The 27,130-nt window shown below is 40.4% G+C and overlaps 1 protein-coding gene across 1 annotated transcript in view; it reads right to left on the bottom strand.

Annotated features, from left to right (window-relative positions):
* The window catches only part of NSUN7 (NOP2/Sun RNA methyltransferase family member 7), a 39,869-nt gene that overhangs the window by 5,723 nt on the left and 7,016 nt on the right, over positions 1–27,130 (bottom strand). Inside the window, exons 2-9 of the mRNA XM_018564449.1 lie at positions 24,449–24,507; positions 23,581–23,711; positions 15,684–15,836; positions 14,200–14,383; positions 9,393–9,603; positions 6,349–6,492; positions 4,730–4,831; positions 1,794–1,911 (exon numbers count right to left, since the gene is read on the bottom strand). Of these exons, the coding sequence (XP_018419951.1) occupies positions 1,794–1,911; positions 4,730–4,831; positions 6,349–6,492; positions 9,393–9,603; positions 14,200–14,383; positions 15,684–15,836; positions 23,581–23,711; positions 24,449–24,507 (1,102 nt within the window). The remainder of the gene's footprint in view (positions 1–1,793; positions 1,912–4,729; positions 4,832–6,348; positions 6,493–9,392; positions 9,604–14,199; positions 14,384–15,683; positions 15,837–23,580; positions 23,712–24,448; positions 24,508–27,130) is intronic.

Here is a 27,130-nt window from a genome sequence, read left to right as displayed (position 1 = left end):
ACCTTGTAACACTAACGAGTCACATGACACCAGGGAGGGAAAATGGCTAATTCTGACCAATTTGGACATTTTCACTTAGGGGTGTACTCACTTTTGTTGCCAGTGGTTTAGACATTAATGGCTGTGTGTTGAGTTATTTTGAGGGGACAGCAAATGTACACTGATATACAAGCTGTACACTCACTACTTTACATTGTAGCAAAGTGTAATTTCTTCCATGTCGTCACATGAAATGATCTAATTAGATATTTAAAAAAATTTGAGGGGTGTACTCACTTCTGTGAGATACTGTGTGTGTGTGTGTGTGTGTGTGTGTGTATGTGTGTGTGTGAGAATAACCAAGCCCCTAACTATGAAAGGGTAGAATCAGAGCAGCCATAGTATAGTGTCAGTGTGCATGAGCTGCTGTGGGGAGAGATCGCTGATTAGGATTAGAGATTAGGATAAATTAGCAAACTATGCTTCAGCTTTGTGAATTGCAACTTGTCTTGTGTGCACCCCCTCCCTGAGTTTACAGATCTTCAGTTAACCCAAAAGTCTTTATTATAACTATCTGTGTCAACAAAAGTTTAATTGCTAGCTCTTCGAGTCGGGTTCTTTTTTGCTGCTGATCTGTCCATAACAACAAAAAATTCTATTTTTGATGTAAGGCTTTTCTTAATAAAACAAGGAAACAAACAACTGGCTTTTTTAAGGATTTATTTTCTGAAGGGATATCTTAGTTTTTAATTTTGTGTTTGGAGTGTGTCGCAGCAATCCATTTCTGCTGAAATTCTGTTCTGTAAGCTGCCTTTTTCTTCCCAGCATGCTCTTATACCTTCCATATAGCAAAGGAATTGTCTACAAACCAAATACATAGTTGTATGTCTACAGATATCTACAACAGTCCTGGGACATTCCAAGTTAAGGGTACTCCGCACTTTCAGTTTCCATGAGCAGTAACTAAAACCTGACTTGTGCTGGTTAAGGATTACCTTAAATGTTCTAACCCACAATGGAATGACAGAATCTGAATGGCTGATATAAAACGAAAGCAGAGACTTTTCTTTCCTTCTGGGTTTAAAAGCCAGCTCTGGTCTAGTAATAAATATAGCACATATGTGGATGCCAACTCTGTCTACCTGTATGGTTGTCCTTTGGTTCCTTCCATCTTCAATTGAAGGGCCTGGTTGATGACATTTTCATTCTCCTCTTGATACACTGAGCGTGTACAGTATACAATAGTATCCACTTTATTGACTGGAAGGAAAAGACAAAATAGAAGAGAGGACATTTTACTTTCATTAATGGAAGGCTGTGAAAAAGGCATCTGGTCAAGGTCCACCAGAAAATGAGTCCTATTTGTATAGATAACGGTAATAGACCCTGACAGATGGTGTCTTAAAGAGTCCTAGCTCTCTGATTATCAAGGAGGACAAGTTACCCCTCATTTTAAAGTGGACAGTTTCTTCCTTCATGCTGCCTTTTTCTTCCCAGCATGCTCTTATACCTTCCATATAGCAAAGGAATTGTCTACAAACCAAATACATAGTTGTATGTCTACAGATATCTACAACAGTCCTGGGACATTCCAAGTTAAGGGTACTCCGCACTTTCAGTTTCCATGAGCAGTAACTAAAACCTGACTTGTGCTGGTTAAGGATTACCTTAAATGTTCTAACCCACAATGGAATGACAGAATCTGAATGGCTGATATAAAACGAAAGCAGAGACTTTTCTTTCCTTCTGGGTTTAAAAGCCAGCTCTGGTCTAGTAATAAATATAGCACATATGTGGATGCCAACTCTGTCTACCTGTATGGTTGTCCTTTGGTTCCTTCCATCTTCAATTGAAGGGCCTGGTTGATGACATTTTCATTCTCCTCTTGATACACTGAGCGTGTACAGTATACAATAGTATCCACTTTATTGACTGGAAGGAAAAGACAAAATAGAAGAGAGGACATTTTACTTTCATTAATGGAAGGCTGTGAAAAAGGCATCTGGTCAAGGTCCACCAGAAAATGAGTCCTATTTGTATAGATAACGGTAATAGACCCTGACAGATGGTGTCTTAAAGAGTCCTAGCTCTCTGATTATCAAGGAGGACAAGTTACCCCTCATTTTAAAGTGGACAGTTTCTTCCTTAGGGTTAGGGTTAGGGTTAGGGCCTTTGTCCTAGCCTTTAAGAAACTCAATAGTCTAATGTACAGTATGTATCAAACTCATGCACACTAGCTTGTATAATTAACTCAGATGCCAACTTACCTGCTAGCATTTTTTTGGACTGTGAGAGGAAACTGGGGTAGCGAGAAAATCACTGTGAACCCAGGGAGAACATAAGACATAAAACTACAGTATGTCTATGTAGTGTCACTTGTGGGATTGGAATCCAGGACCCTGAGAAGCAAGAGTGTTCACCATTTTATCAACATTTAGTACATAAAAAACGATCTTAGGTTACTATAAAATCATTTTCTTGGGGTTACTGAGTGGGTACAGGGTAGACGTAATCTGAGACACTGGGTTATTCTGCTGCCTATAGGAGATTTGATACTGGCAAACAAAGCTGGGCAACAGACTAGTATAACCCCTCCCACTCCTATCATGTTCCAGTTTTGTGGAAAAGCAGACGTAGGAGCGGATTATAACAAGGACGTGCTGCAAACTGTGTTCCTTAATGAACTCCAGAGAAAAGGAATTTATAGCAAGTCAAAAATCCTGTTTTTATAATGGTTCATTAGGGACACAAGGTAGAAGTATTCTGATGCCCTTGGAAATCCAACAGCAGCTAAGGGGTGGGCAAGAAAGCAAACAAAATGCTAACAAACTTGCAGAAAAACAACAGTTGAACAGATGGGGCTCAAATGTGACTATTTGAGAAACAGAGCCTCTGCATGGGTACAGATAGGAGGCCTATTCTGGATATTAGGCATATAATATACTGTTGCATTGAGGGGCTCGTGGATAAGGCCATTGGCATAAGCTCCAGGTGTTGAAGGACTGAAGCATCAGTAAGGACAGAAACAGGATCCCTAGACATGGACATGGAAGCAATCACACACTGTAGGGCAGGAGCCGCTAGGGAGAATAATACCTTGGAAAAAGCTTCTAGTCTTTTATACACTGGATCTTCAAACAACAGGATGTCCTCCACAGGAACAGTCAGAGTCTTGTTAAGCCAGGAAATTACTGAATCCACTACGGGAATGGCCCATTTTTTTTTTTTTTTAGGAATGCCTCCTTAATAACATATTACTGAGCAAAGCATTTGGGAGGATCAAACACTTTACCTGGATTAGGCCAATCACCATACAAAACAGGTTGCAGTAGTGAGTGCACTGGAAAAGTTTTAACAGGTTGGGGACTTTTAAAAGAACCTAGGCTGGTAACTTAAGGGACAGCAAACGGAGGTTACTGCAGGTCTAGACATGTGCAGACTGTGTCAATGAGCACCAAAATGGTAGCCTTAAACTTAAGAGTTTTGTCAGCAGACTGAGTCTCCCCATGTACCAACTCATCCAAAAGAGATAGGGTAGATATTTTAACATCCTCAGCTGAATGTGCCCCTTAATAAACAAATAAGGCACATTATACTGCTATTTTCTTGAGGAAAATGATTCAAAATATAATTTAAATGTATTAAGCTGTATTAAAGGAGAACTATGAGGTGAGTGTTTTTCACTCATCCTCATAGCTCTAGCCGACCTGTGACAATAAAACTATAGCTCTAGCCGACCTGTGACAATTAAACTGTCACAGGTCGGTTCAGTAGATTAGGAAGTGAGCGAACACATACCGGCGTTCTCTCACTTTTCGATCCTGTCACGGCAGAGAGCCGTGACAGGGGAGGGACTAGATTCCCCCCGCCCCGCTCCCATCCTCCAGCGCTGACTGGCGGAACGGATGGGGGAGGGGGCGGGTACAGCTGGCTCTGCCTCTAGATAGGCAGAGCCAGCTGTCACTCACGCAGCTGGGCGGATCCAGACATACTTGTCGGGATGCGTTTCAGCTGCGGCGTATCAGTATACGCGGTATACTGAGCTTTGGCTAACGGGAGGACGCTAGTTTGTGTCCTCCCGTTACCCTTCGGAGAACTATGGGGAAAAGCCCTAACCCCATAGTTCTCCTTTTAAGGTTTACAAAAATAATCATGGTGCTGAGTCTACTTCTATCTTAAAGCAGCCTGGCTGCCAAAGTAAACCTGTGGGCATTTTAATTAGTTAAGGGACCTTGGCCAATTTCCCACTAAGATTGTCAAGCCCCAGCTTGACAGCCGGGTCCTGCTCTTTGCCACAGGAGCTCAGACAATGACTCTTGTGAAAATAATGCCTGCAAATAATCTCTGCAGACATCATTAATAGATATGTTGTTATAATTGTAACAAAATATTTTCACAATTTCTTTGATGTGAAGATCAAAGGACTTACATTTGAGCTTCACATAATGTCAGTTAAAGCAACCTCACGATCACAAAAGATCTGTTTAACTTCCTACTGGCCATTGAGGGTGCTTATTACACATTATGGCCAATAAGGAGCTGAGGAGTATAGGAAAAGACAGGATGCAACACAACCAGGTCAGATCTACAAGCTGTTAGCTGCAAGCAACATCCTGGATTCTCAAGATACCAGGGTACCCATCCCAGCGACATTTTATTGCATAAAGAATGCCTAGCACATGGAATATGCTTGTTGTAATCTTGCGCGATCCAGACCGCAGAAAGCGGTCTTAGAGTATTGATCACCTACATTTCATAGCATGGTTCATCTCAGACAGCTGCTGTTTGGCCAGATCATTCAGTCTCTCAGCTGACACAGCTCCTTGAGAGAGATCCTGGAGCAGAGAGGTGTCTGTACAAAAGAAGAAATGCACTCACTTATTTTACAGGAACATTAAACACAAATGTACATAAAAGCATCTTTCGATGTATTTGTGTTTTTCATGTGATCCTTACTGCATGGTTAGGATGTATAGAATTATGCAATGACACACTTTAGTATTAAGCTCTCAATACTAGGGAGGAGGAGGGGGGAGCAGAGAGCTGGGGAGTGTCTTGCCTTGCTTTGCCTGTGTGTTTGTGGAGATACACACAGCTTACTAGCACAGACAAGGGTGGCTCCATAAGAGTCACCCTAAAACAGGATATCAGGGCCAGTGCTCAGGGGACCAGCTGATTCTGCAGGAAGCTAAAACTTTGAAACATCAAGAAGCATCCACTGTAAGTGATTTAATCAGCATTTAAAAACTTTTGACATCAATATCACTTTAAAAGTAATCGGTCACAGAGGAAATATGTAAGTGAGAAGTCTTAAAGTGCCCATACACCTTACAATTATCGTTCAATTTTATTTGTCCCGTCATCGCACCCTCGTTCAATTTCTGCACGAATAGCCCATCATGCACAGACCCATGTAGATTTTGATAATCGTCCATCAGCACTACTACCTGGCCGTAAATTCGTTGATCGTATGCACATGTGCAGTGTTCATGCTGCGATTTTTTTTCTTACAAAAACGCCACTAATCTATCGATTTTCATACGATTCAAGAAAAATGTTCTAGCCTGCCCGATAGACGAACTTCGCCCAGTTGTACAGTAATTGTGGTCATTGACCTCCCATCAACTGGCCGATTATCGGACGAAAAACCGATTGCATTCATTTTTCGAACGATAATTGTAAGGTGTATGGGCACCTGGTAAGATTCTAAACATATACTGACTTTCTAAAAGGCTGTATTATGGGATAGGACATGCCTTTTCTACCCATAGCCCAGGTTTGCAAGTTCTTGCCTTATATAGAAAGACTGCATACCACCTAAATCCTAGGCAAAGATTATGTGGTCTCTGTTACCAATGCCAATGCTACCGAGAAGCATTGTGTACGATTCATGATATTAAAGTCAGCAGAAAATATATTGTATTCTGTTAATAGGCCATATGAGGTAGGATAACAAGGCACAACTGTTGTGCAGCAGTTCTTAGCAGGTAGCAGATCATGCATATGTAATGAACAAATATTGCTACCCCACGTATGTAAATAATTAAATCCTCCACAGAGAAACAAGATGTTAATGTGCCAAATTAACTATCATATTTATGGAAAAGTTTTTTTTTTATATTTACAGTATGTGAAATTATGCATAAGGTTATTTATAACACAATATAAAAGGTTATTTATAACACAATATAAAAAAGACAATAATTCTCTATAATAACTGTAACAGGGGTATTAACAATGGTCAGTTTCCTCAGGAGGGAAGTTGTACTGTCACCAAGTTCACACTGACCATGAATGTTACCAAAGAAGCCACCAAGGGCTCCTAGTTATTGCCTCAGTAGTCACAAACAACACTATAGTGATTATTACCTCCATGTTCATTTAGAATTAACTCCACGGGGTTGCTGACTCCTGATCCAGAGCACTGAGGAAGCAGTAGAATGAGCCTGGCCTTTTGTAATCTTGGATCACCAGGGTCAATGTCAGTGAAACTCTCTTTAAGCATCTTAATATCTATAAATTAAATGAATGAGGTCAGTTAAAAGTCAATGGTATGATGACCCGAGTAAAATGAAGCAAAAATAACAATATGTAAAGAAAGTTTATGGAAAAAAATCATACATTCCCTTTTAAAGCTAAACTCCAGGGAAACACGTACATACACCTGAAATACATATAGAGAGTTGTTTTACCTACCAAAGGATCTGATTTTCGGTTCATCAAGTCCTGAGATTTACACAGCCCTGCCAGATTGGCGCCCTAAGTAGGCGCCTATCTGGCAGGTTAAGTACTAAGTTACCTTGACTTTTATTTACTACTGTAGTACAGTTAGCTAGCTTTCCTGTCCCTAGCATATGACTGGACAGTTGTGAGCACATGTAAACTGCAGCACACCTGATTGGCCCATAGTGCTGTCCTTCTCCTAGTCTCGGGTCTACGGTCCATTGGATTACCAGAGGCTTATACAAGTCAGATTTAGGTACTTACACAAGTTGCATTTAAAAGTAAATGTCATTTTTTGTACTTAACTGAATCCAATAGTGTTTTTTTTTAATCTACCTGGAGTGGACTTGTTTCAGATCCCTTTGTGGAGCAAGTTTCCACCCTCCCTGTAATTAACAAAGATACAGTTCTTGACAGAGGCCCTTTCATGTTACTTATTCTTTTATTTGATAGAGGTTTTAGAATTTATCTAGGGAAAAGTTTTACCCTAATCCTTAATATTTAATATAGAACTAGTCATAGCTGGACTAAGTCACGGAGTGAAAGTGAACAGATGCTCGTGGCCCTTCGAGCACCAGGGAACTCACAAGCAAGCAAGAAAAAAATAGAATTTAAATTGCCTCATGGTTGTTTTATTCAGCTGATATGTAAAAATAGAAATAAGCAATGCATCGGCTGTTTAAAGGGGCCAACTTACCTTTTAGAACAAATAGCACATCTGCCACCTAGAACACACTGACATGCTAAGACAACAAATTGTACGCCTAGTACAGATCTGCTCATCCATCGATTAGAAATTGAAAGTGTATTTCCATTTCTCCAGCCATATTGGGATAGCACCTACTTTATATTTGTTATATGTTCCCATTTGTGAAAAATATTTAAAAATTATTATTGCTCTTTTTCTAAAATCTCCAAAAGTAGAGTTTGTCTATTCCCTGTAATTTGAAGGAAGGGGGTTGAGCAGGGTGGGCAGATAATGATTACCAAAATTAACCCTGTCTGTACTGTCGTTGTAAACTAGATTTAAGCAATGTCTATCCTAACCAAGGGTTAAAGATCTAGAAGCATTGTATGTTAATGAGGGAATGCAGTGTGTTCCACTTTGTCTTGGAAATAGGCTCATTCAGAATAGCTTGCAGTCTGGCCAAAGGCCTCCTCCAAAGAAATAGCTAAAAAGTAAGACATTTTTCATATTAATTTTTTTTAGTAGGGATGTCACAATACCACTTTTTCAAGACAAGTACTTCCCCTCATGTACTTGCCGATACCAATTACCGATACGTTTTCTTAAAGGGACAGGTGACATTAAAAAAAAAAGAAAAATAGACTAATGATTTTAGGCCAATTTCTTTATGATTATGAAGAACTTTAATTTAAGACTGTTTTAGAACAATAAAACATTTAACCTATTCATGTTTTCAACCACGATCATGTGGAACCGCACAGGCGGTATTGTGGCAGGAAACCATGCGATCTGATTGTTAGGTGACAGGTACTCTTTATAGACCCTGTCACCTCCAACACAGGAGTTCTAGCACAGCACTGTTAGAACTCCTGTGACAAGAACGAGCAACGGCCGGGAACAGAGGCTGAGGGAGGTGATAGAGCCTGTCACAGTTTCATGTGTCCGGCTCTGTCACCACTCCACGCTGCCCCGCCGTCACCGATCCACGCCCCCAGTCACCGCTCCCCGCCCCCTGCTCTCGCTTGCCCGGCTCACGGAACTACATGTCCCGGGCGTCGGGCGATACGAATTCAACACCGATGCGCAAGCATCGGCGTTATGCATCGGGGCATTTTCACAAGTACTAGTACTTGTGAAAATGCCTTGCATCGGTCCCGATACCGATGCTACCGTCGGTATCGGGACATCCCTAATTTTTAGGTATCCTGCTGGAATAAGAACACATACCAAACATAGTGGGGTTTTCTCAAATTTGACTGCAAAAGTCGAAATACACTTTGGGGGCAAACAGCTGTGTGAACATTATGGCCACTAGGTGCAGCAAAGCAGCATAAGAATTTCCTATGCTCCTCATTTCCACCTAGTGGCCATAATGCACTGCGAATCTCATTTGCTTAGCTGATCAGTGGCCAAACAGTTTGTAAATCACCCCTTTTCAGTCTTTACTATGCATTTCATTTACACATGTATAAAATGGGGAAACTGGCTAAACCATCTGGGGTAGCTTAAAGGAGAGGTATTGGGTAAAATGTACCCTTCTCAATACTTAGAGCTGGCGTGTGACACTGCAGATGTCAAATGTCGGTTCAATAGATTGAGAGCTGAGTGATCACAAACAACTGATCGTTCACCTCACGGTCTTCTCCCTGAAGAAGGCAGTGACTGTCTACCACCGCTCCCCGCAGGGATTCTCCTCTCCCTCGGGCACAGCTGGCTTTAGAGAGGCAGAGCCAGCAGTCAATAAAGCAACAGAGTAGATCCCGACAATATTGTCAGGAATTTTCCTGGTTGCAGCGTGGCTCTGCACTGTCAGCATATAGAGGGCAGTAGCCTGCTATATGCTGAGTTTGGGTCACAGGAGTAAATTACTAAATACTTTAGTTCTCTTTTAAATTCATTTAATGTATGCTTGCTGCAAATATACATCATGCAGTGTTAGTGTAGCATATGTATCTGCCATAATAAAGTCTTATTTCAGGAACTGTACATGCAGAAGACATACTTTTACATTCCATGTTCACGAAGAGCTCCTGCAGTTCTTCATCTCTTGATTCAGACTTAACCCCACATACATAAATACTGCACATGGACTGGTTGGTCAGCACAGAGAGATGGGCGATGGTAAAGCCTGAATGAGAGTTGACCACAATGATATCACTGTCCATGTCGTGCAAAGCTTTCACAGAATGCGCTGCAACACTGTGTGACTTGTCCTATAGAGGAAGCAAAAATATGGTTATAGAATCATTTATCATGACTTTCTTAAGCCCTGTAGTTCTAGGATTTTCCTGCAGCTCTGAGTGTATTTGTACTCATAGTGCTACCTGGCACAGGGTACAAATGTGTCCTCCAAGGAAACATGAATTATCTCTTGGAAATACAATTGTCAGTACTAAGGGAGCATCCTATCAGAATTAAGCATACCTTTAACTATATCTGACATCTTGTTTTTAAAGCTTTGCACTGATATTTTTTTCCACAGCAGAAGCCAGACTTTATTTTGTTTACTGGGGGAATTGCAAAAAATGGAGCAGACAGAATTTGGAGTAGCTGTGCACAGTAACCAATCAGCTTTTCTCTTCAGTTTGCTGAATTAAGCTTAGAAAATGAAAGATGAAGCTTGGTTGCCATGCACAGCTGCTCCAGTTTTTAGTAAATTTTCCTCTATGTGTTTTAGCTTGTATTGCATTGGGCCTGCGCTGAGCAAGGCAGCTCAATGGACATGGTGTTAATGGGCCCAGAAGGTGTATGCGGCACTAAGAAAAGTGGATGAATAGAGATAGATAGATAGATATGGATGGATAGGTAAATAGATGATAGATGGATAGGTAGATAGATAGCTATTCAAATGTATAAAGTCTGTGATTCTTCATATTGGGATATATTTAAACATGGAAATGTTTATTTGTTCATTATGTAAAGTAACCATTGAAACAATAAATGAATATACAAGAGAAGACATGCAAGAGGCTACAGACAATTCTGCACAATAATAACTCCCCCAACATATCTCTGTAGGAGACCAAGGATCCGACCAAATCCCCCCAATCAAGTCTGCAACGCAGCCCAATAGACATGGTGTTAATGGGCCCTGAAGGTGTATGCGGCACTAAGAAAAGTGTCAGTGAGCTTGGACACTTGTGTTCTTCAGAGAGATCTATTATCTCTCCGGAGACCATCATACCCTATGCTAAAAGTGTATGTGGGCCCTCAGAAGGCCCAAGGCCCTTGATAGACATGATAGACAGTAGGGATGCACAGATACTTTTCGAGTACCAGTGCCGATACTTGGCATTTTCATGGGAACTACCAGGGTTGCAGAGGTTGCCGCTGTGACCTGGCTCTGGCGCTCCACCACTGTCCTGAAATCATTAGTCTGTATTGATTTAGAAAAACGGTCACATGACAATAAACAAAAATGTATCAGTACTCGTACTTGTAAGTACTCGGCAAGTACCAGTACTCGTACTTGCAAAACTGGTATCTGTGCATCCCTTTATTTATATTTATAAAAACAAAATCGTACAATAAAACAGAGATGCATAAATCCCAGGAGCTTCGTGTGCTCCTTACAAATGACAGCTGCCTCCTAATTTTTTAATTTTTCTCTAGTCTAGTCTTGGAGCTCAAAAGTATCGGTACATGTATTCGTACTTGTACCGAGTACTGTACTTGGTATCAGTGCAACCCTAATAGGACAGCCAAAAAGACAGATAGATGGATAGATAGATAGATAGATAGATAGATAGATAGATAGATAGATAGATAGATAGATAGATAGATAGATATTCAGATGTATAAAGTCTGTGATTCTTGATATTGGGATATTTTAAAAACATGGAAATGTTTACTTGTTCATTATGTAAAGTAACCATTGAAGCAATCAATGAATATACAAGAGAAGACATGAAAGAGGCTACAGACAATTCTGCACAATAATAACTCCCCCCACATATCTCTGTATGGGATACGACAAAATCCCACCCAATTAAGTCAACACGCCAGGTGGGAGGAAACAGATCTATTAATAATAAAACCAAACTAGTGAAGAATCTGTTACATCTGTTATGTAGGACCATTACTCATACTCATTCTGCAGCTCCTACATCTTTTTTCTTTATGGGAAAATGGTTTGCTAGTACTATGCACTCAGCCTAGAAGATCAAATAATATTATGGATCTGCCAACTGTTTTACATACACATTCCCATGGTTTTTAATAAAATGTAATGTGTATCTAAAGCCAAAACGTTTTTTAGTGTTGGATACAGCAGGGAATGGTTAGAATCCCTTGAACGTTTTTTAAAACTGTGTGCCTCCACTGGGGAGAAAAAAGTGCATCTAACCCTAAAAACAAAAATATTACATATTATAGCTTACAAGTCCATATATGTGATGGGTTCATTTTGTCCCTTTATATTCACCTAGTGATCTGGCCAGTAATAAATTTCCTGTCCTAGGGGGATGACGCTCACTCACCATACTGTATCTATAGAGAAACAGTGTTTTCATCCTAAAACAGGAAAGGTGTTAGGACTACGGAACACCCCTCTTCTCCATAACACGGAGGGTGTGAACTTTTTAAATATATATTTAATAGACCAAAAAAAAACTAAATAATAGTTAATTGTTAGAGTTTACATACCCTTTATGTTTGTCCTGGTGACCTTTACCACCCTGTCAAAAAGTGATGGAAATTCCATATTTTAAAAGTGGTCACTAGAACAAAAGCTGAAGGGAAATCCAACTGTTTAACAGTTGTTTTTCCATTTCTTGGACAGGAAGTAAAGAGAAAAACCTTGCTAATGACATGTAGACAATTAAACCAAATGAGATTCAAGAAGGACTTTAAATTCAGCAATGCAACTGACAAAAATACCCACATTATTTATCAATACATCAAATAAATAAATATAATAAAACTGTTTGGTGTGCCTAGCATCTTACTCCTGTAGGTGACAGTATAACCCATAAGTTTGAGATCAAGATCTCAGATGTGTCCTTCAAAGAAGAGAAATTACATGTTTGTTCTTGGATTTAGTTATCCTTTAAGTCAAGGAAGGATCTAACCCCCAAAAGTGGGTGGTCAAGTAGTTTAAAGTTTCCTCTCACTACCAACTATATTTCTTTAAGACTTTTAGGACCTGGGAGCAATGGCAATAGCTACTTGTTTGCCACAATAAGCCTTTTTAATTTTTTTAAATGGCACATTCCTTGGGGAAATATTTTGCCAATTTATAAAAGGCATTGAATAAATGCCAGCAGTAACATGCAGGCAGTAAAAAGGGGTCTGTAACTTTGCTCCCAAGACATAAACCTAAGAAACTTTTGGACGATTTCTTAAGGGACCGTAATATACAGGGGTACAGGTAATATACAGGGGTACAGGTACTCCTAGAATGAGATCCTAATAGGTTGGACTTGATGGACTAATGTCTTTATTCAACCTCAAATACTATGTAATATCTCTGCAGACAATCCAGTACATGGTCCACACATAACTTGTGTCTTTATGATGGTTTCCATGGTGACTTATTGTACTCCTACACTATTGCTGCCCATGCAGCACTCAAAGTAAAAAACGCTTGCAGAAAGGCAATATATTTCACGTTGACATTGTCCTTCTAGGGATTAAAAGATCAAGCTCCCAAACTGGGAAGCTTCTGTTTCCAGTGATAAACAGCCTGACATAAACATGTTGCTGGGCAACCCTCTGACTGATGCACTGATATTGTGCCTCTGCGTTCACAGGCCTTCCAAGTCTGCGGAGAGTGGACAATAGACTAGTAAATCACATGCACTCTTCTGGGATCTCTGCAGCTTTTATGTGCGGTTTCCTAAACTTGAGGACAAAAATGCTTCCAAGACAAATATCACTGTCTGGCAGCCGAGTAGGAATGACGCATGGCCATTAAGGTTGCCTAATCAATCGTTTTATGGTTGCTAATTGTCTAGCTGCACTTATGCACTTGTACTTGTTTGTAATCCTTCTTTATAAAACACCAGAATAACTATTTTCAACATAATCACCTATGTACCTAATACACTCATCTCTTGTGGAGTTAAAATCCATTGTGTCAAAACCACAATTAGAGTCTGTGTTGGGGAAGACGTAAAGGGCCCTTCCTTGGGGTTGTAGCTCTCAAGGGGAGACCTGGAAACCTTAAACTCCCCATAGGGAATACTACAGATGTCCTGAATACCCACATGAAAACTAGGTATGGAGAGTATTTTTTAAAGTGTATGTATAGTCATTTTTATTCTTGTTCTGGGTAGGGTGGGGAAGAGTTAGAACCCTTGTCAAGTGTGTATTGCTGTCTATGCCCCACAGGGGAAATTCAACCCTCTATTTGTCCTGTTGGCTTTTGTCATCAAAACAAAATGATGAGGAAAAAAATAAACATAATACAGACAGCAGATGCCCCCACCCTGCTAATCACATTTGGCATACGTAATTCAGATACCAGATGCCCCCACCCTTCTAATCACAATAGTCATACGTAATTCAGATACCAGATGCCCCCACCCTTCTAATCACAATAGTCATTCGTAATTAAGATACCAAATGCCCCCACCCTGCTAATAACAATAGGCATACGTAATTCAGATACCAGATGTACACTGTGCTGTTGGCCAAGTTCTCCCTGATCCCCACTGCATGTTGAGAAGGACAAATATACTATACTTCCCTTTCCTGCCTGACGTTGTAGGGGATTATATATATATATATATACACACACACAACACACACATATAATCTTTTTATGCTTTTACAATTCTACACCGACAGTATGATGAAGATCTGCATACCTGTAATACAACTTTATAATCAATGAACATTTCCATGCTGCTCAGTTCTTCTCTGAGATGAGTTGGAAACACAAGCAAATCCTGGCAATGCTCATCCAGGCAATACTTATAACCATCCAGCTCTGAAGGAGATTCCACCTGAGTGAATCCTTCTTTTTTCATCATGTTTAAAACCTCTGTAAGGCTAATAACAGAAATACAGTACACATTATTAAAAACATCTCTGAATACGGAAACAGATATAAATATATCAGCAAAAACATTTCATTTTCAAGAATCTCTTCAATGCAAATAACTTGTAGTGGACTATTGTTCTATAGTTTATGGCAGTAATAACTAAAAAGAAGACCTAATGTGTTCATTAGAGGGTGTGCATCCACAGCTGCAGATTTATATAGCTCCATGCTAACTTGTATCTGGAATCAGGTACAAGTCATCCCTTGACAACAGATTCCACAGCCATTTGCAGGTAGGCCCCTTTCAGACAGGTCTTAACAGGTCCGCCTGTCAGTTTTTCAGGTGGGTCTGATCAGAAGACAGTGTTAGTCTATAGGCAGCTGGATCTAAACAGAGTGTGTCTGTTTACATCTGATTACCACAAACTGCATCTAGGTCTGGGGAAAAAAAGGGACATATTATCGTTTTGGCAGACTTGATCATGAATGATCTGCGGTAATATAATGTCTGTTTACATCCGACTCCCCATAAACCTAACATGGGTCTGTTAAGTTCAGTATTTTGCTCCATTGTATGATGGAGGGAAAAACAAGGACAGATGCGAGTATCACATCAGTGACATCCCTTCCATACTCCTCTGATCAGCATGGGACCCATGCTCAGATCCCCTGTTGATCAGCACTGATAGGTGTCTGTGTGAAAGGAGCCCTAGACAACCAATAAATAAAAATGACAAAACCTTATGGAGAATGATGTAAAGGGAAGACTTGTGACTGTTTCCAGAGACAAAACATGATCAATCTTTTATTTTCAGTTTTATCTGAAACTTTAGGTATGAAAAAAACATGTCAAAGCTGAATTCTGGAGCTACATAGTGAATATGCCAACTATGAACAGGCAAATTTACAAAATGCTGAAGCAATAATGCTAGAGGATTTGTTTTCCTGCATACAGATCATTGTATTGTAGGCATAACAAGGTAAGTAAAAACCATGTTGTACCAGGATGCCATTGCTAGTAAAGTGTGAGCAGTCTATTAATACTGCTTTAGTGTGATGTATCTTTTTAGTTTGCTATTACATAATATTTAATTAGAAAAAAAGCTTATAAAAAAGAAAGATAAACATGAAATTAAACTTTCAATTAAAATTTGGCAATGAAGTTTGGAAAAGCATGGCATTATAGAAGACTCGCCAACACTAGACAGAGTGCGAATATCACTTGACTCTATCATGGTTATGTATTCTTGTCACTCCATGGCCAGTCAAATAAGACACAAACAGGTCTACAGGAAAGCCTCATCATACCTGACTTTGGTTTTATTGATCCATGCATAGAGGGGCACTGTTGAAGCTCTTTGTTCCTGTTTCCGTACGGTCTCTGGCAATATATAGTCAATGGTTGGAGCTGCATACTTAATTCGACATTTTGCAAGGGCAGCAGCCAGTTTGGTTTTATAGCTAAATGAAGTAACATAAAGCAGTGAATATATTAAAATCTCTTGAAATGTAATCTTACTAAACACAAGCCTGCTGATCCTTATGCTTAAACTAACCCAAATTGAATAATTTACAAGATACTGAAAGAGTACAAGAAAAAAATGTTGTAAACAAGGAAGTTATATGTGGTAGATACTTCATTTGGCTTCTCAAGAGTTTTGTGTAATTTGGAAGTAATCTTTGCAGGCTACCATTAAAGCATAAGGATACAGAACTGTGTAAGAGTTAGTTATGACTTTTTTTTTCTATCATGACCTTCTTGTCAACTGCTTCAATCTCTGTCTTCTATAGTCGCAATGGAAATATACAAATATGAAGCTCTGAGGCTTAAAATCACTTTGGTCACTTTAGAAGTGCTAATCCGGCAGGGGATGTATAAATCAGACACCTAGAGGTGTCGGTTTACATGCTCTCATGTCCCCCAGAGCCTGAGGCCCCGGGCGCCCGCACCGCCTGCACCGGCGGTAGTTCCGCCACTACTCATGCCTTGTAAAGCTCTATGGGAGTCCTAAAATTAGGGTGCTCTAAAATGTATATAACGTGGTCTTGTGCTTGTGCTATCCCTTCCCCACTGCTGGCCCATAGCTATGAAGAGTGGCCAGATTCCAGAGCCGTCAGGATGCTCTATAAGACACATAAGCAAACTGATCTCTTGGTGCAGGAATGAACTTAAAGCAGAACTCCAGTATCAGCAAAATTGTCTAAATACAAGAGGCATGTGTATTGTTACTTGAATGTTGGTGTGCTTTGTGTATATCTTCCATATCTGTGCAGTAATCCTGTGTGAAAATTTGCATATGTGCAGGAGCTTCCTGTAATAAAGACCAGTCACTACAGCCCTCTTGTCTTGTATCTGCCCCTCCTGTACTTTTCTGCAGATAGCCTATAGTGGGTGGAGCTGTTGGGCCCCTCAGCACAGTGATCATGTTGCTACTATTTGCATTTCATGCGCACAGAGTGGATTTATATTCTTTGCGGTTATTGAGCAATAGAACTAATTTATGTTTCTTGTACCCAGAGTTTATCTTTAACATCACCCCTTAAAAATACACAAAAGCTTCAAATAAAAACCACAGAGCCTACTTACTCACACCTTTGCAACATATTAGAGGCTATAAAGGAACAGGTACACTTTAAGAAAGTATCGTAAAATGCCTATGATTCACTGAGACGACGAGTGCATTTGGTTGGCTCAGACAACTGAAAACCTTGAGAAAGGGCATTAAATTCATCTGAATGAAGGGCAAGTTGAGGGGTACATAATCTCTGCAAATTCATACAGAGTGCTGTTTTTTTAATGTGGTACATGCAAATGACTGTCCTCGAGAAAGATGATTCTCTTCTTCCTTCTGGCTTATTAAACATATTATTGGGACAGCAATAGCTATGAATGACACCCAATGCATTCAATAAAAAGCTTTATCTGAACATTATTGTGCTTTGATTATATTTAGCTGTCCACATTATAGATTTCACTTTCACAGCGATTTTATGGCATTTCTTCTACTGGGTAGATGTTTATTACATCCATTAACAATATATATGACTATGGTTCATAAGGGACGCCCACTAGAATAAGTTCTAGCAGAATTAACACAGGGATCCAGGGACATAAACACCAGATGAGCATGTGAAAACTGGAGTTTTAGTTTATGGTCAAATATTACAGAAAGTAATGGGATGAGAAAATTAAAGAGATAATAGGAAACTAAGACTTGCAATGATGATCTTCCTTAAGGAGCCCTAACAATAAGAAACAAAGTATGAAGAATTTGTTCTTTCAAACAAAAATTCTAGGCAGACAATAAAAGAATTCAGTGAACTGCTAATAACCTGCGGCATTTATAAAATGTTTAAATGATTTTAGTGCAACGGGGTTTTCACAGTGCTGCCGCCTCTTGCCATTAAAGCTGAGTCATCTAAAAGACGGGCACAAGAAAGGCCACTATGCTAGTGTATTAGCAATAAAATAAAATGTTTGTATTTACTGTAACATGTCTTCTTGAAGTCCTCTGAAGGACACAGGAATGTTAGAAATTGTTAATCAGTTGGGTTATGCTGCCATCTACAGGAGGTTGAGACACTGGCAAACAAAAAAAAAGTGAAGCCAGCCCCATATAACTCCACCTCCAACCATTATGCTTCAGTTTTGCAAGCCAGCAGTGGAAATCATTGGATTCAGATGTTCCAATCACCTCCACGGTCACAGGTGTATAAAATCAAGCACCTAGGCATGCAGACTGCTTCTACAAACATGTGTGAAAGAATGGGTCGCTCTCAGGAGCTCAGTGAATTCATGCGTGGTATCGTGATAGGTTGCCACCTGTGCAATAAGTCCATCCCTGAAATGTCCTTGCTACTAAATATTCCACGGTCAACTGTTAGTGGTATTATAACAAAGTGGAAGCAACTGGGAACAACAGCAACTCAACCACGAAGTGGTAGGCCACGTAAAATGACAGAGCGGGGTCAGCACATGCTGAAGCGCACAGTGCGCAGAAGTCGCCAACTGTCTGCAGAGTCAATAGCTACAGACCTCCAAACTTTGTGTGGCCTTCAGATTGGCACAACAACAGTGCATAGAGAGCATCATGGAATGGGTATCCATGGCAGAGCAGCTGTATCCCAGCCTTACATCACCAAGTGCAATGCAAAGCATTGGATGCAGTGGATGCACGCCGCCACTGGACTCTAGAGAAGTAGAGATGTGTTCTCTGGAGTGACGAATCACGCTTCCCTGTCTGGCAATCTGATGGACGTGTCTGGGTTTGGCGGTTGCCAGGAGAACGGTACTTGCCTGACTGCATTGTGCCAAGTGTAAAGTTTGGTGGAGGGGGGATTATGGTGTGGGGTTATTTCTCAGGGGTTGGGCTTGGCCCCTTAGTTCCAGTGAAGGGAACTCTTAAGGCATCAGCATACCAAGACATTTTGGACAATTTCATGCTCCCAACTTTGTGGGAACAGTTTGGGGATGACCCCTTCCTGTTCCAACATGACTGCGCACCAGTGCACAAAGCAAGGTCTATAAAGACATGGATGAGTGATTTTGGGGTGGAGGAACTTGACTGACCTCCACAGAGTTCTGACCTCAACCCAATAGAACACCTTTGGGATGAATTAGAGCGGAGACTGCGAGCCCGGCCTTCTTGTCCAACATCAGTACCTGACCTCACATGCGCTTCTGGAAGAATGGTCAAACATTCCCATAGACACACTCCTAAACCTTGTGGACACCTTCCCTGAAGAGTTGAAGCTGTTATAACTGCAAAGGGTGGGCCAACTCAATATTGAACCCTACGGACTAAGATTGGGATTCCATTAAAGTTCATGTGCGTGTAAAGGCAGGTGTCCCACTACTTTTGGCAATATAGTGTATGTCACAGCATAAAATCTAAAAGGAGAGAAGGGAAAATAAACCCATCATCTGGGAAAAATAGAAGGGTACTAACCGAAATGTTTTTTAATGAGAGTGTGAGGTGATCAACAACACCTATGTAAAACAGTAGGTAGGGATAAGGATATATTATAATGCAAACTAGCATACAAGAACATCAGGGCGAGAAGGATGAATAGTAGTCCTTTCAACCAAGACCCATAGGTGTTTCAAGGATGTGGTAGCCACACTGCCTAACAAGTTATTAAACATGTGATTCTAGGAATAATCCACTGAGAAGCGAGGGGTAGGAATCCTAGTACTAGAAATACTCACCTGATAGAGAATAGAGGATAGGAAGGGGAATGGAATTTAAAGAGACTTCCTCAGAAGACTGCAGCTTAGTCATAGAAGAAGAACTATCTTCCATTAATAAGTTGCCCTGAAGGCTTACACTATCCCACTTAGTAAAAATCTGCAGCAGGACAGTGTGTCCTACCACCTGACCCTCCAGAGAAGTATAGGACCTTCGATCGATGGATACTTCCTTGCAAGAAAGAAATTAACTTATGTGCAAAATCCTCACTTGAGAAGAGGGGGACCTGAAACACAATATCTTGACTTTTCAAAAGACAGGGGGGTCACGATTGACACACTCAACACTGTCCAGCAGAAGTTTACAAGTATTTTCAAAGATAAAGACCTTGAAGCCTCCAGATGAAATCCAGCAGAGGTCAGATCAAAAGACTGTGATTTTGTCTGAGACATGTTTTAAACCGAGATTTCTGTTCCAAAAACTTCAGGACACGAGGGTGTGCCGATGTAATTTGCGGTATCTGCATTTAGGGATTTGATCCATAGTGACATGGTTTTACAAAAAAATATCACCAACATAGGATAGAGATTTACTCAAGCTGACTTAAACTGAGACCTTAGTAGGATATCCCACTGTCTGTCAGTGAAATCCCTTAGGGCAAAGACATTGTCAACTTTTTTAGTGGCAGGCTTGTCAAGGTGAATGACTGGAGTTTTCACAGTGAGCAGAGACCACTTCATAATAAATTCCCTTTCAAATGGAAAAAGCTCCTTCACAATGTTAGGAAAGAGCTATGATTCCATAGGTTGCTACCAGTCCTCATAGAGGAATGTTATATAATAGTGTATTGGGAAGGTCTTCACAGCTATATAAGCTTTAAAACATCCTATGTCTGAAACAGCAGGCTGATCCTCCAACTGCAGGGTAGAATGTACTGCATCAATCAGATTAGCAAGAACTCCTTGTAAATCTGAATCATATAAAATTTGCTAAAATACAGTCACTTCAGGAGTAGACTGTGAGGAATCTAAATCAAAGATATTAATACGTGTCCCAGGCACACTTAGGCGTGGAGGTCCAGTACGGTCTGAATTAGATTCTGATGTGAATGACACTAAGGCGAGACCTGCCTCTTCAGTATCCTCTAGTACTTCTGGACCCTGCCTATGACACTAACCCTTACATACACACTAGTGCCTTTTCCCGACATTCCCAGGAGGATACCTTCACTGAACAGGATCAGTGTAGTTTACACACTTCATGGTAACCCCAGGGTCCTATAATCTGCACTCGTGGTGAAACTTTGTACCCTACCTCAGGTATATCGAATCTTTTTCCATCCACTTCTTCAAGGGTTTTTGGAATTTTTAGGGAATTCTTTTTTACATGGTTTTCATTACACTTTTCTCTGCATTAGAAAACCTGGAATTTGGGTAGGCACCAAGCTGGTACCTTGGATCAAGAAGTCCTGCTAATTATTTGCAGCATTAGAGCCAGGGTGGAAATGATCCCTTTCCTCCATTCTGAGTGGATTGTCTTCCACATAACAGACTTGTTCCCAAGCCAATAAGGGATTCTTTTGTGGGTCAGTTTTCTTATCTGACCTCTGCTGGGCATCATCTGGAGGTTGCAAGATCTTCACCTCTGAAAAAAATTGCAAACTTTCTCTGTAACTGACCGGTTCATCTACTCTCTATGTTGGACAGTGTTAAGCGAGTCATTCATGAACACAGTGCTTTTCCATTTTGGAGTTAAAGTATGCTTATGGAACCCCATCGCATTTGTTGATCTTCACTTTATACATCGCAAAAAAGTCATGTATTTCTCTGGAGTGTCAACAGGCAAGACACTCTGTTACCCTGCTGCCGATCATTTCTAAGTAGGATAGTGTAAGTCTGGTGGAACATAGATCCTCTTCTGTGACCAAACTGCAGTCTTCTGAGGAAGTCTTGCATTTCTTCCTCTCCCTATTCTCTATCAGGCAAATATTCCTAGTGTTAGTACTAGGATTCCTACCCCTGCCTCCTCTATGGAGGATTCTGGCCCTTTCAGGGCTAGGGTTTAGGATTCCTAGAATATCATATATTTAATAACTGGTCAAGTAGGTTTGCATTGTGGCTATCTCACCCCTTAATCACCTATGGATGTGAGTTGGAAGGACTTCTCATCCTTCTGGTCCTGTTGTCCTTGTATGCCAGTTTGTGGTCTTGCATATTCTCACCCCTGCCTACCCTTTTTATATTTGTTGCTGATTACCCACAATCTCCTTTAAAAGGATTCAGGGTTATTACCCTTCTATTTTTCCCAGCTTAAGGGTTTATTTTCACTCTCTCTGTTTGGATTTCCCACTGAGAGGGACCATGTATGTCCATTTATAGATTACTTGTTTATCAGGTAACTTCTTTTTTACTTTTGGACCTCCCTTTTCCAGAAGTGAAGAGTTTAGAGTGTTCTATCAAAGCCTCTGGCTGTTGACTGGTTGGTATTTGTTCTGGACATACCTTGTCTGTCCAAGCTTCCTTTCCCTTAGGAAAGGGTTAGGCCTTTACTCTAGAAAACCACCTTAGCTGGTTAACTTTTCCTGCTGTTCAGGTAGTTGTTGTTCCACCTGTTCATCATCATTGCTAAGGTAGGCCCATCATTTTTTCTGGTAGTACTTTCTCCTTACTTACTGATAACCTGTCTCAGCCTGGAGCACTAGGTTGATCTTTGTGGGTTGTGACAATTTTATATATTTGGTTGGCCCTGTGTTGTCTAGCCTTCGTTCAGGGTTGAACCCTTTAGAAACTCTTTGTAGTATGATCCACATGATTATGCTAGCAGAAGGAGAATTGCCTCATATTGCATGTGCAGATGTGACTGACATCTGATGTCCATTCAGTGCAGATTTTTCCCTGCACGCTACAGGCTTTTTTAACAACGGCAGTTTGTAAGTACCATTCTTGCTTGCTAACATTTTCCACTTAATAAAGACTTCTACACTAGAGAGGCGCACTGTTTTTTCTGTTTCATGTATGCTAGACCTTCAGATACCCTCACTGTTTCAAGTGCTGCCTACCTGCGAGAAGTTATGATGCTTACACCCCTTTGGAGGATAAACTTTTGCGCCAGTAACTTTGTTGTTTGAATATTCTGCTATCAGGAGAACCTAGGCTAGGGAAAGTACAGGCTTGTTTAATACACTACACAACAGGCAATTTGAACAAGCCCAAAGGTCACATCAACAACAAGGCTTGAGGAAGCACAGGAAAGTTGTAATCTCGTTTTATCCATCTGTTTCTCATGTGCATGTATAGCAGCCATACAAGCAAGTGCATAGAAATAGTTTGTTTATGTAGGCTTGGAATGACAGATCCAATAATACTTGTGTATACAGTGATGCAGGTGGAATGCCAAGTGGCAGATGAAAGGATGACTTTTATCACAGAGTAAATATCACTCTCATTCCTCATGACTTTGGAAACATTTGTCACACAGAAAGTCAACAGTGCTTTGATGAGCAGAGGAAAACAGTGCTTGATAGAAGTACTACGCTGGTGCAATACTCATATTTGCCAAATCTATACTAGATAACATAGTCACCTTACTTATCTTAAAGGAAGCTGGGGCTAGGGAAAGGAACTTGAGCTCAAACACAGGAACCAGATTTTTAAAACATGACATTTAGTGCAGTCATGGCTAAATCTGTTTGCTGTGGAAGTTCTTAGCACAATGTGAACTTTGGGATCATATGGGTGACAACAGGAGCATGACCAGCACCATGGCTACTGCAGATCTAAATAAAGGCTAAGACAAATAAGGCTTAAACAAATAAAAACTACCACTGACAAACATTTAATACAGTTTCTAACAATGATTCTTCAGTTTAATAAATATAAAAATGGCAGAGTTTGAATCAAGAAGACATACATGATTCCTAAAATGCTTCAGATAATAAAAATCGCTTTCTAGTTCTTTCTATGGGAGTGCAGCCCTATTTCTTCCAGGACATGTTCTGTGCTATAAAAATGACTTACCTATTCAAAAATGTTTCTACTTCCCGTACGTCTTCTACCACCGCATCATTGTTTGATATGTATCGTGGCTGAAACTTGCGGTCTTGGAAATCATACAACATCACCACTACTAAACTGATCATTTCATCTGGCTAAAGTAACACAGAGAAAACAGAGAGAGATGTCAGCTACAAAAACATATCCGTCAGAAAAATACTTATCCTGTCATGCAGAGCAATAATACAAACACAAAACTCACTGACAGAGACATATAGCAGAAATAATTGTATGGCAATATTTTGTTACAGTATCTAAGTTTAGATACAAGGAACATTTCAGCCCAAACCTCCCTATCCACCTCTGGAGCATATCCCAACATTATTTTTTTTTTTCTACCTTGTTCCTGCAGCAAGAAACAGCTTTTTTTTTTTTTTACTCGCTGTGACATCATGAGGCCAGGCTTGTAAAAATCTTGGAGGGCAGCTGCTGGGAGCAGCAAGGCTCCCCCTGCCAGTTTCTATTGATGTAGGCATGCCCCCAAAATTATATCTCTCAAGAGTCCTTTCTCTGCACTCCTGGAAGTCATGGTTGTTGCATTATTTTGCTGGATAAGAAGTCAATGTATGCATGCAAAGAGAAACAGAAAGTGTGCCTGAGATACGTAGAGTTCGGTACTCCAGCAGGGAACTTAGGATAGGTTGAGAAAAATGCATAGGATATCAGAGAAGTAGAGGCAGCATCATTAGCCTATAACAGGAAGTTAGAAGCTTACTGAATGCCTGGCATAATAATAATAATATTATTATTATTTTGTACATGTAGCAGTTTTAAAAGCATAAAACACATAACAGGTTTACCACTTCTTTGTTTATTGTCAACAAGGACTCACTAGTGGTTGTGAGAGGTAGAAACCACTGACCAGCAAAATAGTCTCAAGTAGATCTTGATCTGTAAAAAAACATAAGAATATAAATAGAAGATCATTAAGAAACAGGAATTTGCATGTTTGTAGTGCAGATATAGCTAAAGAAGTAAACACAGTTAATGTATCTATTATACTTGAGAAAAAGCTACAAAAGTACAATAATAGTAAGGCCTGGTTCACACCTGGGTGTTTTACAGCGCTGATCTACGCGCTGTAAAACGCCCAATAACTAAAATCCCATTATTTCCTATGGGCATGGTTCCCACCTGGGTATATTTCCGCGCGTAGGAAAGCGCTGAAAAACGCCCTACGCCCAAAGAAGTACAGGAGCTTCTTTGGGGCGTATTTTCTGAGCGTATCCATTAGGATACAGCTGGATAGCCCTCCCCTCATAAACGTGTTTATTGCACGTTTCATTGACCGCAAATCGCGGTAAAAACACGCGTCAAACGTGCATATTACAAATTACCAAGTGTGAACCCAGTCTAAATCATGAGGAAGATTAGAGAGGCAGCTAGACAAAATGATGGCTCAATAGCTGCCAAATCTAGAAATAGTGACAGAAAACCACTCTGACATGCCCTATCAGCTTAATAAATGCCCACCTTTCTCCAGAAATGGAAGGAAGATTAAACCAGATGCTTACACAGGAACAAGGGGCTATATGGTATACTTTGCTCACGGGTCCTCCATTTCCAGTACACTTCAGGAGTCAGGGTACAAATTAATGACCAGATGGTAGAAGGTCCATACGCTACTTCACAAAATCTATCCCTCTGTATTGCCCACATGTTGGAGATGCAATCAGGAAAGGGGAACCTTAATCCACATTTCTGTCTTGTCCTCTTTTATAAACCCACTGGAATGAGGTGAAGAAACTGATTACGAAACCAACAGGTATGAAACTCAATGGGGATCTGGCCGCTCCTCTTTACCTTAATCCACTCTCTTGAATACAATATAAAAATGTCTTTATTATCCACCTCTTCTGCAAAATGTAAAGACACTTGTCCGCCCACAATCGGCCAATGGATCAAAGCAATATACGAAATTTCAGAATGGAGAACCTCCCCTACTCCTCAAGAAAAATACAGCAAGTCCAGTTTCCTTGACTTATTTTTTACAGATATTCCAAGAATACAGGTCTTTTATTTTAGGATTAAGTGGCCTCTGTCCCTGGACCTTTAACTACCAACTACCTTTAACTACCAAATACAGATTAAGCTCTCACTTCCTCACTCTGACCTCAACCTCATCCCCCTCCCCATTTCTTTTCCCTTTTCTCTTTTTCCTCCCCATCTTCTTCACTTCCCCTCCTCTACCATCACCCAACCTATCCCTTCCCGCCCTCTCCTTTCACACAACACTTCCTTTCCGTTACCTGACTCCACCTTCCTTCCACTTTTCCTCTTGTTTCCATCAACCTCCCTCCCCTTAACTCCCTCCTTGATATTAAATACTAAAGGCCTCTTTTTAGGACCAAGGCACACACAGCACCACACTGACTGAGCCATTGGATATTAAAGAGTCTGACACATATTTTCCAGGGACCTCTTTAGTGTCGGCATCTTCCCACTTTTTGGATTGTTAAGTGAATAGAATGAAATGCAAAGGTTACATGTTTTAGGTAGACAATTATATGATATTTTCCTATGGAACACACATGTACTGTACTCCAGACAAAATGTTAAATATTATTATTTGTATAGTGTATACACATGAAGGCACATCCACTTTTGGACAAAATCTTTGGCCCTGTACAGTTCAAAGCCCTGCCACAAAGTGGGCACAAGAAGATTATTACTAATATCAAATCTTCGTGTAAGGGAAACAAGAGTAAGTGCTCTGTTAAATATGAGACAATATAAGTGCTGAAATTACATTGTTACATGTTTCATTGGAAAATCTCTTCCATTGATATTGTGCACATTGTTCATAATTTATGTGCTGTGTATGGCTATGTTTTTGGACTTGTTTGTCGTGTTCTCAGTATTTAGCTGTACTTGTTGTATAGTAAATGTCAAGTTGTCCTTACTGAAAACTTTTTGTGCAAAGACATTGAAGCTGTAATTGCTATTCCTCATTCACCAAAGGCTACTTGTTTCCTGGCTTTCATGTTTATCTTTTTGCTTCAATATTTTGCATCCCAAATAAGGGTGTCCACCTTTACTCTGACTTTACAGATGTGCATACTTGTCCCACATTAGGGACTCATAGCTTACTGAACCAAGATGTTCAGTGTCACACAACTAGCATCTTTAAAAGGGGAGTAGCAATGGCAACCCCACGTGTCTCTCATAAAAGGTGTGCCATAAAGTAAACACTGGCTAGGAAACCGGGAGCAATGTGTGGTTTCTGGGTTGGTTTGCTGGTTCTAATATGCCTCCTCCCACCTCCCATGACTTTCCATCCTCCATGTCCATCACTGAGAAGGTTAACCTTACTAGCCAGTAGTGAGGAATGTGAACATGAGGTGTAAGTGACTACAGAGACTAGTTGCTATTTGCATCACAGGGCAGGTCAGTTGTTTGGTGTTCAAGGACTTGCAGGATATGAGAAGTGGTATGTAGGCAACTAAAGGTCCCTGCTATTCAATGCAAGTCACAGACTGCTCAATGTTTCTGTGTACGTCCTTTAAATACTACC

This window comes from Nanorana parkeri, unplaced genomic scaffold (genome assembly GCF_000935625.1).
Source record: "Nanorana parkeri isolate BGI_ZX_2015 unplaced genomic scaffold, ASM93562v1 scaffold24, whole genome shotgun sequence".
Lineage (NCBI taxonomy): Eukaryota > Metazoa > Chordata > Amphibia > Anura > Dicroglossidae > Nanorana > Nanorana parkeri.
The sequence above is the reverse complement of the archived record's forward strand: the minus strand, read 5'-3'. Positions and strand labels throughout refer to the sequence as shown.